Source organism: Natator depressus, chromosome 10 (genome assembly GCF_965152275.1).
Source record: "Natator depressus isolate rNatDep1 chromosome 10, rNatDep2.hap1, whole genome shotgun sequence".
Lineage (NCBI taxonomy): Eukaryota > Metazoa > Chordata > Testudines > Cheloniidae > Natator > Natator depressus.
In genome coordinates, this window is record NC_134243.1 from 49,785,293 (window position 1) to 49,799,329 (window position 14,037).

Here is a 14,037-nt window from a genome sequence, read left to right on the forward strand (position 1 = left end):
GTCCAAAAGTGAAGAGAATCTAGGGAGACTATTTTATTAAGAATGTGGATATTAAATGTGTGAAATCTGAATTAACTGAATTTGGTTAAAAAGGCATACACAGCTTTCAGCAAGTTTTCTTTAGAAACCAGGACTCAAATTCTTGGTTTGTATATGTGCTTACAAACGTCATTTTGAAAAACAAAGGATGTTAGAGAGGAAGTATAGTCTTGTGGTTATAGCACAGGACTAGGAATCAGAATTATTTCAGAATTCATGTGCAACTTTGGACAAGTCATTTAATTCTTTGCCTCTTTTTCCCTATCTGAAACAATACTATATACCTGTTGCAAGGTTTATATTTGGTAAATTACAGAAGCGCAAAATAGTATTAATTCCAAACTTAAACTGATAATTGAGCTATGTCTTTAAAGTTAATAGTATTTTTCGTTGAAAATGTATGAATAAAGACAAATATAGAACCATAGATTATTTTAATTTACATATTACACCAAGTGTATTAGAATAGATGGTTAATATTTGTAATTTACTCTAAAAACTCAAATTTTCAGAACACTCAAAAGAACTTAGCCTCTTAAAATCCTCTTCTGCTCATTATAGTAAGTTAAGTAACCAACCACAATGCTCTAATACATAAACATCTTCACACTTTTAACACTCAGTAGTACAGTGTATAGTTTATATAGTGTTTTGCCAATTCTAAAACAATTAGCATCTAAAAAGTTTTTTAAATCCCTCTAGTTCTCAGCAGTTATCTATGTACTGTATTTTGGAGGTTGGGGGGAATACAATATATGCAAGTGTTTGAAAAGGTGTGTTTGATTTTGTCCAGATTTAAAAATGAATTAGTAGGCTAACAGCTAAGCAGTAGGTATTGCACATGTCCTAAAATGCCATGCTTAAATATAGGCATGATTCCTTATACTTAAGTTTATAATTCTATTAAAAATGTGCCATATACACTATTTGCATGAACATAGAACTACCATGTATCTTTTAAGAATCATGTTCATAGCAGAAGTGGTACCCCACCAATATTTTATGTGTGTGTGTTTCCAATGTGGACTGGTACTATTATATTTGCCCATTTATAAATAACAGGAATAAACAACCCAAGTGATCCAATTATTGAAGCCAGAAGAAAAGTCCATAAAAACATTCGATCAAGCACCTGAGCTATAAATTTCCAGTCTTCAACAACCTAAAAAAAAAAAAAAACCACAAGAATTACTCAATATTCTAGAACATTTACAAGTACAGGGCCAAATCCTACAGTCCTGATTCAGGCAGAAGTCCTATTGATATTGTGATGTCAATTGGATAAGGACTGAAGAAGCAAGCCCATAGTATAAATTTTTCTATTATGCCTGTTCCATAAACATTCAAGATCTTTCTATTGTTACACTTTGAGTTAGAGCAAGGGTGTCAAACTCATTTTGGGAAGAGGGCAGAATACTTTAGTTACAGCCAAAGAATCAGGGCCTGACCTTGCAAGGTGCTGAACACTTTCAACTTCCTGGGAGATTAAAGTATTCAACACCTCAGAGGACTGGACCCTTTGGGCAATATGCTAACTTCAATCTATAGCACAATTCCCAGAGATCAGTCAGAGGCTTGTACAAATATTCAGGGTAGAATATGGCTCTTCTGTAGTAGCTATACCTACATGTAAGTAAACTTATTGTTGCACTGAGTATCACATCAGGGAAAAAATGTGCAAGGCATTTTCAGGACTACCATTTCTTTGCCATTTTTAATGAGATTATTTGTACATGCAATCTATCAATTTTGCACACACAAGTGCTGTAGTGGTACCCACAAATTAAGCACACAACTAAACATTTTCAAGTGTGGTTATTAGATTTCAGAGTTGACATGTCATTAAAATTACCTGTGGCAGTAGGCCTACAGGTTTGGAAAAAGGCAATGTAACATAAGTTCCCATTAGGTAAGGTTTTCTTTGCAACCATAAGGGCCAAAAAAAAAATTAAATAAAAGCATTCTTCAGAAAAGAGCCAGATAACTACATCAGACAGGCTCAGAATTCGACACTCAGGGTTGGAAATTTTCAATATAAAAATGAGGACATTTTTTTTACCATGGTTAGTAATAGTGTCTTTTTCTGTGTTCCCCTGTAGTAAGACGTTATCCAAGAATGGAAACAAACTTAAGAATGCTATACTAATATTTGAATCATGGAAATAAGTTAGTTTGGTAAATTAAAGGCTATTCCTACGTAATTATGTGATAGTTATCAATGACCATTCAATAAAAGATGTCCTTTTTAAAACAACTTTAAGATCTGCTGACTACAGAGTCTTTTTGAAGTACCTTATTACTTTAGAAAGAACAGGAGTACTTGTGGCACCTTACAGACTAACAAATTTATTAGAGTTAGTCTCTAAGGTGCCAAAAGTACTCCTGTTCTTTTTGCGGATACAGACTAACATGGCTGCTACTCTGAAACCTATTACTTTAGAGTGACTCAGCAACAACAGTGAACATTTTGATGAGTAATAGTATTTTTAATTGTTTTGATAGCATTTCATTTTAGAAAAATTAATACTATTTTCCCCAAAGTTCCATAAAAGCATAATTTTGCCTTGATTTTCTACTCTTTTTAAACTAAATCAGCCAACTGTTTTTGCATTTAGTAGATAATGTTTTTTGGGGCTGAAAACAAAGAGTGAGAGAATTGTGTTTGATCAACTCTTCAATCATCTATCTAAACATAAGTCAGCAAATAAGACTTTCCATTTAGTATGTGATCTCCAGAAGAATACTCCACCCTTATATTTGAGTGGAAATCCATGGTCCAAGCAATTCCTACTGGGAGGAAGAAACAAAAACTAAGATCTAGAGGTGCAAAGGGGTAATGCATCTCTTGAGATCTAGGTTTGAGTTCCAGTTCAGGATACATGAGAAATGAGTTTGATGGTCTAATAGCAGAGGCCTTAAATCAGGGGTGAAAGTGAGCCGGTACTGGCCGGTACAGCATACTGGTAAGAAGCCGGTACCGGCCTGTATGCAGTCCACGTTAAAGTGCTGCTGCGGCAGCATTTTAACATACCTGCCCCTTTTGCCTCCCCCATTGGCGGCCCTACCGGAAGGGTCCACACCGGCAGGACCGCCGACGGGGAAGGGGCAGCAACATTAAAGCGCTGCTGCGGCAGCACTTTAAGGAGGGTCCTTTACCGCGTCAGAGCTTTAAGGACCCTCAAAGTGCTGCTGGGGCAGCGCTTTAACGTTACTATCCCTCCCCCCTACCCCCGCATTGGCAGCCCTGCCGGTAGGGACCCTACTGGCAGGGCTGCCGACTGGGGAGGCAAAAGGGGCAACAATGCTTTAACATCATTGCCCCTTTTGCCCCCCCAGCTGCCAACGGGGGCGGGGCAAATGGGCAGCTTCCCCAGGGTCGGTGATTTAAAAGGGCTTGGGGCTCCCGGCTGCTGCTGCCACTACCACAGCAGTGGATGGAGCCCCGGGCCCTTTTAAATCGCTGCTGGAGCCCAGGGCGGCAGAGGCCAGGCAGCGCAGATGTGCTGGCTGGGGGAGGCTGACCCTCCCAGCCTCGCCCTTTCTGCCTGAGGCCCCGCCCCTTCCAGGGGCTGGAGCCGCCTCCGTACCGTTAATAATTTATTATTACTTTCATCTCTGCCTTAAATGGACATTTGTCCATGTCACTAAACTACCACAGTAGCCATTTCTCAAGAAGATTATAACTGAAATAGAATGGGTTTTGCAGTTTAGGAGAGAGGTACATTTGCAGAGTTGTGTGAACTTGTATACCTCAGGTTTTTTTGATGAGCACTAAATTAATCCGCATGATTTTTAAACAGCAGTTTTGCCAACAAGTAATGGAAATTATCTCCCAGAAGACATTGTCATTATTCTCTAGCTATATCAAAGAGAAAGAGAAAGTCCAATATGGTTAATCTGGAAGTTTTGGACAATTAGCCAATAGTTCAAGCTGAGAAATTATCAGAAATCTCTCAGTATGGGTGTTATACAGAAATTGGTTTCTTTCATATCTGATGTTTGTAATTTCTTTGTGCAAGTCATCTTCACCACACAACCCTAAACTGAACAAACTTTTGGCGCCTGGTCCAATTTCAAAGGCAAGACCAAAAATTTAAATTTATATTGCCTTATATTAAGGTAAATCAAAGAAGACAGATGTGAAATCTAATATTTCTATATTATTCCTATATTGTTATACTTTATTAAAATTAAACAATTATGTATATCTTTAAAATTGAAGAGGTATGATACTGTTGGCCACAGCGAAGAAGTGTTTTCCTAAGGTAGTAACTGTTTTCAGGTTTGGGCCTTATTACTATTTATTATTTGTATGACCGTAGCACTTACTAGCATACTTCAATAGCAATATTCACAGTAGCAAAAATTCCACTTGTAGCAACTGTTAACAGGATTGGACCCACAATGAGAAATCAAATTAGTTCTGTTTTTTCTTCACTTATTGAAAGATAAGTAAAATATTTACAAGTGATCCAGCTACTAGACCAAGGCCCTGATCCTGCAGGTGCTGGGGAATCTCATTGTAGGATCAAGACCTTAGATTATGATTTTTCTCTCTTATTAGTGTTTTCCCTCACAATATATAGACTGTATTTATAAATATATATTTAAAATCAAGATATTGCACAGTATGGCAAAGAATGCAGGTGATAAAAAGGAAATTGACCCAGAGCAACTGTTGTACCCCTAGCACACATTCAGGTATGCAGTTATTTGAATGTGTGGTTGCTGGATGCATAAATACACCTGCACATATTTTCCTTACAAATACCCCTTCACTTGTAGTTCAATGCAAAAAACATATGTTGGTGCAACATCACAGTTGAAAAATAATTCTCCATTCACTTATTCTAGTGTAAATCTAAATCAACAAATTTACACCAGTGAAAGTGAGAGAAGAATCAGACACATAAAATACAACATTATGGTTCTGACAGTAACCATATTGTAGCCATAATACATATAGGAAATACTGTACATACAGATATACTATATATAAAATGCATGAAGATAAGATACCAGCGCCTAGCACAATGGGCCTCTGGTCTATGTCTACATCTCCTAGGCACTACAGTAACACAAATAATTAATAATAATGCATATGCACCAAGCTATTCACATAGCTCTCCCATGAGAGCAAACGTCTGGGGCAGAAGCAAATAAGCCAGCTTGTAACTAGGGCCAGACATGGGAGAGGAGGCAAACAGGCCAATTTTCCCAACAGGTCACCCCTGGATGGAGAAATGTTGGTAGACTCCCACACTGCCAGAAGACACTGCATGATTGTCCCATGTGGCCAGACAGCAAAGTGGATGCACTCACATTTCCAGACACGTCAATAGTGCCCTGAAAATGGTTCTTAGGTCATAGAAGAAAGAATAGTTTTTGGAAAAGGGGAAACTAAAACGGCACATTTAAGATTCATTCAACTGATGTCATTACTGTCATTACTGCCTATTAAGAAATGTATTTTTGGTGGATTAAACATATTGATTAAAATAAATCTTTTAAAATGCTCTGCCTTAGCATACTTTCATACAAAATACACATTGGTTACCACTTAAATTTAATCCTACTATAATTTATGGTAGTACTTAGAGAAGGACTATTATAGTTCATAACAAGAATTGTTCTGGTTTGGACTTAGGACTGCAAAATTAAGTTTAGTTCTATTTTTGCTGAACTGCACATAAGACAGTTTTAATGTGGTTTTCTTTTAAATTATAAAAATCAATTAAATTTAAAATGACAAAGATATCTTGTCATGTGTTAAAATTAAGAATACATACTCCCCAACAATAATGTGATAATGAAACAGTCCAGTAGCACTCTACAGGCAAATAAGATTTAGAATATTCATTCACTCTACAGTTGTAATTAACCAAACATCTCTAAGGGATTTATAATTATAAGAAAATATTTTGAGAAAGACCACAACAGGTTTAACTGTAAAAGGGAGTGAGACAGATTTTGATCACCATTGCAGAAAGTGTACACTACCCATATGAAGTCTATCCAAAAATGTACTTGTTTACTGGAAGGCCTTTTTATCGCTTCCCGGAAGCAGGACATCTTGAAACAAGGCTAGCATTTCTAGCTACTTCGGGAAATAATTGGTCATTGCTATAGTAGATAAGAACAGAGACGGGTACTCTAAGCCATTGTTTAGATTTCTATTCTAATTTCTAATCTGAAAAAATGAGTGCAACATCACCAATACACACACCTCGCGAACGTCATTCTCCTTCATGATATGTCTTGTAATGTATCGGATAGAATCTAGAGCTGCTTCCAAGGTGTTCCTCGATGATTCTGATCCACTGATATTGCTAGTTTCTTCTTTCTGAGGAAAGTATCTATCTACATGACTTCTCATGCAAAGTAGCTTTGGAAGTTTATGAAGAAATATCTTGCGGACCCACGGTGCCATAGCATTGTGAGTAGAAGAGGAACGATGATGAATATTAATAGCAAAGACAGTTACCACAATGGACAATGTCACAAAAATCATAGTAAACACCAAGTACTCTCCAATAAGTGGTATAACTTTAGAAGATGATGGTATTATCTCTTCAATAACAAGAAGAAAGACAGTCAAAGACACCAGTACTGAAGTGCAGAGAGAAATTTTTTCACCTTCATTTGAAGGGAGATAAAAGACAAGGACAGTTAAAAATGAAAGTCCTATACACGGAATAATGAGAAACAGTGTGTAAAAAAGAGGCAACCGTCTAATTACAAATGAATATGTAATAAATGGGTACCAGCAGCATCCATCAGTTCTCTTCCCTTTGCTCCCTGTTGCAGTTACTATTTCCCATTCTCCATTATCAAAGAAATCTCTCTTGTCAACATCATAATCTTCTAGAATAATATCAACCTGTGAGCCATCATAGGTCCAGGAACCAAATTTCATAGAGCAGTTTTGAAGGTCAAATGGAAAGAATGTAACATCTATGGTACAAGAACTTTTGTAGTTTGCTGGGGGAGTCCAAGCAACAGTCCCATCATATTTTACTACTGTTTTTGTAGATGTTCCTTCAAAGCGACCATCTGCACTGAAAGGAAAAAATATGCATATTTGGCTATGTTATTACACTCATTACAAACAGATGCTTTTAGTTATGGTTTCCTATTAAGTGTTACCATTCCAAAGTGTCATTCAGATGCTTATCACTCTCAGATTTTTACCTTTTGAGTGGAAATTTTGCACTTTTGTCCTCAGATCAGGACTCTATTTTTTTTTAATTTAAGCTGACTGAGGAAAAGCAAAGCGTGAAAAAACATTTTTCCCATTATAACAATATTTGTGCAACTTTTCTGAACAGGTCTAGTGCCTCAGGAGAGAGGGTCAAAACTTGACTTTTGATAGGAATCGTCCCTGCTTAACAGATGTGCATATTGGTGGGCTGGTGAAAATCAATTTTACTTTAACTTAATTATGCATGCAAAAAACAAACAATACACTTAGCACTTCCAAACTTTTTTGTTTTATAAATACAACAATAGGTGTTTTTACTAAACAATCCACCAGTGTTCTACAGGCACTGAGTATGCAAATATAAGTTGAGCAGAAACTTTCATTCAAAATTCAGTCTCTCCAAGTTCTATTACCTCTCTGCATAGATTTATAAGAAAGGTGAGTAAAATTTCATTTAACATCTTTGTATATTGAGTATTATATATATATGAGGATGTATATTGACAGCCTCAGCCTATTAGTTTGTATTCAGAACTGTGCACTCATTCAGGTAGGACTCTGCAGGAGCCCTAGCATAAAAGAATGCATGTTTGTGCAGGACAGTGTTCTTCTTCTGACTAGCAAATCACTTCATATGAAGGAATTAAACCATTTAAAAAAAATCCTAGAAAATTCCATAGAAAAAGGCAATGTTAAAAAACATTAAAATTGTAAAGCAAAGTACTCAGAAGTCTGGAAATGCCAAAGATAAGGCAGTCCATGCTTTTTTAATTCTGACACCTTATGTGCATGTATTATAATACAGTCTAATTATGTGATCACAGACTATGTATCTTCAGAACCCATGCCTCATTCTATGTGTAGAATGGACGGTCAACGTGGCAGGGGTAGATTTATTTTCTAGAATAAGATTAAAATCTTACTTGTCATACAACACAATATCTGGAATCCAGATAGACTCTGATGGGACACGAATAGATGTTATTCCAGCATAGTCTTCAGGGTTCCACCTTAATTTTACATCTATCCATTCCTATAAACACATGATAAAAGATATTACCACATCTACATTGTCTCTCTCATACCCTGGGACACAACTGCAACAACACTGAAAACAACTGAGTATACATGGCAGTTACTGTGGGAACGAGGAAAACTGAGAAAGTTCTACGAATATAATTTAGTATACCGTGTGTTCACTGCAGGTAGGGCAGGGGCCCTAAACTTTTCTCAAAGTCAATAAAGGTGCAGGGAAGAGTTAGAGGACTGAAGATGGTAAGTGGGATGAAAGGAGGAAACATTTTGTAACAATTTAAGGGTAACTCAGTGACAAATATGTCTAAAGATAATAACTGCATCAAAGTTTAGTTCTGGATTGTGATTATTATAACTTGAGGGCACTTCCTGCTTATGAGCTAATACCTATACGTAGGGCAGAATAAACCAGCTAGATGTTTATAGCAAGCCCCTCCTTGACCTCCAGGTAGATTACTGGCCATGAAATTAAAAGTCCTGAGCTTTGTTAATCAAAATAGGATAAAAAATATCTCAACAGTGTAATTTTAAAATAACTTTTTAAAAGCAATTATACAAAGCTATACTATCTTGTGCTTGTGACAGTTTCTGACTAAAAACAGGATGCTTTGTTATAGGAATTTCAAAATATATGTCTGAATATATGTAGCTTCATTTAATAAATGTATCTAAAATGTGTCACTTTTATTAGAAATTTTGTTTTTTGAGAGAGCTTTTAGATTTATTTTTTAATTATTTAACTGAATTTTTAATTCTTTCAAGCATTGTAATGTGCCTTTTGTATTAAACGTACTATATAAAATAAAGGTTAATATAGCTTTTAAATGAAGATCCTATAAATATACAAACACCTAAAAAAATTGATAACTTTACATTTTAGTCACTCAGTGGACTCTTCAGTTGACATTTGCACATACCTGTTTCAGCCAAACATTTGTTTTCATCAACTGATTTTTCTCATCCTATAAAAAATTTAAACAGCATGTTTTTATGGGAACACTGATTTTACACTGCTTATTCACGGTAACCAACTGTGGTTTTGTTCAAAGGAGGCTCATAAGTTGCAATACAAATATATTAATTGAGAAGGACTCCATTTGAAAATCACGTTTGTCTATTTTTTCTAAGTACTATTGTTACAGCCACCAACTACGATTACAGTAACCAAAAGAAGTTAATGAAAAAGTGATTTCCCCTCCCCCTCACATCCAACATTGATTTACTTTGTATATTTTACAGCATTTCATGTATAGTACTACTGTTTCCCTGCAGAGTCATCAAGGAACAAAATGACTAATTGAAAATACTCTTTAAAACCATTAAGGGAGCAGAAAAAATCTTTACAGATTTTTTTTTCTGTTTAAATTCAGAATAAACTTTTCAAAAGGTGCTCAATTAGGAAACATTTTTTAAATTAGTAAATTTAAAAAAATCAAGTTGACATCTTTAATGTTCTAAGCTATGCCATGCCAGTAGATTATCTCCTCTTTTATGAAACTGACATTTTCAAGGACATTATCTTTATTTCTTCTTTTTTTGTGCAATAACTTTCCTGTATTTTATATTTATAGAACCAACAACAGAACAGATTGCTACAATTTGAAAACATACATTTTTGTATTTATTCATTGAAATGAATTTTAAACAATAGAAAACCCAATAACTCTACAAATACTAAAAGCTTTAGTTAACAAAGTTTACAGAAAACAAAAATATGTCCAAGGACCACTTATTTTCATCATTCTCTCTGTGGCCTCTGACAATTCTCTATTTTTCTTCCTTCATCTTCACTTCTCTGAGGCTCTCTCTTTCTGGGGCTTCCCTCCTCATTGCACCCTTACCTATATAAGCCTCTTTTTAAAATGTTTCATTTATTTTATATAAAGAAAAATATATATATATATGATATGCACAATTATTTAACAATAGAATATCAAGTTATTTTTCATAAGCACTTCCCTATTCTAAAAGCTTTGCTCAGTTTTTAGTTTTAAAATTATTTATCATACATACCACATCCACTAACTGAGAGATTGCAAGACCAAACTTTATTTTTATTGTGTCATTCAAGTGTTGGACTGGGCGAACCCATTTTTGATAGTCTTGAAATAAGTGTTTAAACAAACAATCTTCACTTTTAGCAATAAAAGAAGGTTCTGATACACCTACACAACAAAAGAAATATGTTTAATGTACACATATAGTGAAATACAATGTACTCATTTTCATGAACATTGGTACAATTTGATATTTAATTATATAGATTCAGGTATGTACATATAGCAATTTATTTCTCATCTAATCCCCTTTTTGTCTGTGAGGGTGGTGGAGGTTAAGCCACCTAGGGTTAGCTTGATAAAATTCACTGATTTTATTATTCATTACTCTTGTTAGCACCATCATACTTTCCAAATCTGAAGCCCAAAAACAGTGGATCCTTATCTCACCATCTATGAGTAACACTGGAAAAAGTGAGACATAACCAAAAAATTTTCTTGTGCCATTTTTACAAATCATCCAGGCACCAGGTAATTGTAAAAATCCTACAGAGAGTGTTTTTTAAACTAGATAATGCCACTAAACTAACTACAGCTGTTTATTCATAATAGTGTGGTTTCAAACACATTTTAACCATACTACAAAACCCTCCCCAAAATGGGCACCAGTCAATGTAAGTCTCATCCTCCCATGACGCAAACATAAAAACTGAGTCAGAAAGGAGTTGCAGCATCCTTTATAGGTGGGATGACTGACAGGTTTTTTTGCCTTCTTGCTTCGGTGGAGTAAGGTGGAAGGGATTCAGACAAAAGGAATACTTTCATCTCGTGGTTAGAACAGCATCATATAAAATATTCACTAATATGGTTGTATATGTCCTACTCTACTGAACCTTGGGTGTAATTGTTTCAAATCTGAGCAAAATGAAAGACTATTGTGTATTTTTCCTCTTAACACCAGGTAAGGTCAAGTTTTAAAACTGTTCCTGTATTTCTTGGTTATTTAAGAACTCATGTTTACTAGAGATGCAAATATCGTTTAAAAAGTTAACGGTTTAAACAATTAAAAATATTTTGTTTAAATGGTTAACTGATTAAAGGGAGAGGGGCTGGGACCGATCCGGCTGGCGCGGCTGGGGTTGGTGGGCCGGCCTGCCCGGGGATTAACGGTTAAGCTGGGTTAACCGGTAAGACTAATGCTTACCGGTTAACTGGTTAATATTTTACATCCCTAATGTTTACTTAATTAACTCATTTGGAATGTAGGAGTTGCAGCTATTGTGGGGGGGCAGGGGGTAGGGAACTACTACTTGAAAAAAACCTAGCAATAACTTGGAAGCACATCCAAACTCAAGGGAACTTGCAGCAGAAAGTAAATGCTGCCGGGCTCTGGCTCTTCCCCATCCCTCCCAACCACAAACCCCTATACCAGCATGGAAGGGCCAGGAAGAAAGTAGAGCAGCAATTCTTCCCTCTCACCCTCAACTCTGCTGGTTTGGTTTCTATTATGCCAGCCTCCGCACGGTGCAGGGGAGGGTAATGTGGTTTGTGGTTAAGGAACTGAACATATATAATGGAAGAAAATGTAAATGCTCATATACACCAATGGGGTTCTAGATTGACTGAAACCACTCAGGAAAAATAGCTAGGCATCACTGTGACCTGCTCAAGGTAAATGGAGTAAAAACAAACAATAAAAAAACCCAAGTAAGATATCAGTATTATTCTCTATTCCTTTCCTAATATAGCCTAAAAATATTATAATGTCATTACATAAATTCATGGCTTGTCCTCACCTGAAATTCTGTGCTCCGTATTGGTACCCATCTAAAAAGGATATTGCAGAAACAGAAAGGGTCCAAAGAAGGGCAACAAAAAGGATTAAAGACATGAAAAGATTTCCATATGAGGAGAGATTAAAAAGATTAAGACTATTTAGTTTAGAGAGGAGGTGAATCTGTCCGACATACAGAAGTAAATAAAATAGTGAATGATACAGAGAAAGTCACTCAGGTACTCCTATATACCCCATCTCATAATAGAAGCACAAGGGGACAATAAATGCAATTACAGTAATACTTAAAACCAATTACAAATATTTTAATACAAAAATTAACACGCAACACTCATTGTGACAAACTATTAGTGAGGCAGAGATTAGTAGGATTTAAAAGATGATTAGATGTTCATATGAATATGCTGGCCTCAGTTACACTAACCTGGATGAAAAAATATACATGTTATCAACACTCATGCTTCAGGACCTAAGACTCACTAACTCCCTAGGATTAAGCCCATAATAGCGTTTTTTCATTTTCCTTTGGTGCAGTTGTTACTTGCCAGTTTTGACTATTGGACTAAACAGGCCACTGATCTGATCAGTGCTGCAATTTTTATGATCCTATAAAAATTGATACACAAAGCATGAAAAGATAAGGGGGTTTGACAGGTTAAGAGTCATCTACCTCTGTATACTTTATGGCAGGCAGCCATACTGTTATTATCAGTAATCCCTTTGAATTTTGTTTCTCTGATACAGTACACAGGCTTTTCCATTGTTAATACATAAACCTTGGAAAATACATGTATCGGTGATGGAGGATCTTTTTCTTTCAACAACAGGCTATGGAAAATATTGTTGCCACCAATAGGAGAGAGCAACAATTATTTTTGCCTTGTAGATAGTAGACTGTATCCTGGAAATCCTAGCAATAGTGTTAACAAATTCAGTTGTAGTTCACTGTAATATTAGTAATATTTTGTAGTTAAATCTGAATTTCCTTCCAAAAACCCCTACATGAATGAACATGTACAAAAAATGGATATGAAATGGAGCCTTAGACCAAATACCTTTCAGCAGTCTTCCCCTAAACCATAAATTCTCTTTCAGTAAGCAGGAATGAGATCTCACTGAGCCTAAAGTCCGGCAATCCATTCAGTATTCATTAAATACAGAAGATTTACCCTATTTGTCAACAGCATGTAAAGGTTTGAGTTAAGTTCACCCTAAAGTTCCAGGCATATCAATTTGAGGGATAAAACTAAATCAGAAATAGCAAGGTTTCAGCATTAACACTCCGTTCATCTGAATGGAATAGTTCACACACTTAGAGGCAAACAATTCTGTCCCCTTCTACTCAGCCGTGGAGGGACCTCCTGTGGCAAAATCAGTGACATTCCGCTGTGTAGGAATGGGAGGTGGGATCTGAGGAACTTGTAAAGAGAAGGCCCACAACCTGTGCACTACAGAGCCCAGCTCCAGGGGGATACCCTGCATTCTTCTGCACAGCGCAGATTTGGGTCAGATTTGCCATTATGGCTATTAACTAGCTCTTCTTTCGCCCTCAGCAGGAGCACAAGCAGCAAAAACACTACTCTAGTCTCAGAGCTGGAGTAGCAGCAACAGTGCAGGTCTGCTGCCAGGGAATGGTTTTGGGTAAAGGACTCCTTCTGCCACCAACTCCAGCAGCACTTTAATGCCTCGTGTTGTGTGCTGCTTTCAGGATTAGGGTAACACCTCAGTTTCAGAATACAACTCTATTAGTTTACAGTTAATTTAATTCATATTCAGAAAGTTATCTTTGCAGATGCCCTAAGGGCTGGAAATTTCTGTTTGTTTGTTTTTTAGTGAAATCCTATATTCTGCAGAAGCCGAATGTAACCCTCACTAGCCAGGGAATGTTTCCTATTTGTGACTGATAAGTGGGCAAGTGAATTTGTCAAACCCTGCAGCAGTTTATACAGCAGTTTAAAATTATACTACTT

General features: G+C 36.2%; 1 protein-coding gene across 1 annotated transcript in view; it reads right to left on the reverse strand.

Annotated features, from left to right (window-relative positions):
• Nucleotides 1-546: 546 nt before the first annotated feature.
• The window catches only part of CHRNA5 (cholinergic receptor nicotinic alpha 5 subunit), a 34,421-nt gene continuing 20,930 nt past the window's right edge, over nt 547-14,037 (reverse strand). The window contains exons 2-6 of the mRNA XM_074964739.1: nt 10,289-10,440; nt 9,193-9,237; nt 8,164-8,273; nt 6,266-7,097; nt 547-1,201 (exon numbers count right to left, since the gene is read on the reverse strand). Coding sequence (XP_074820840.1) covers nt 1,040-1,201; nt 6,266-7,097; nt 8,164-8,273; nt 9,193-9,237; nt 10,289-10,440 — 1,301 coding nt within the window. The 3' untranslated portion in view covers nt 547-1,039. The remainder of the gene's footprint in view (nt 1,202-6,265; nt 7,098-8,163; nt 8,274-9,192; nt 9,238-10,288; nt 10,441-14,037) is intronic.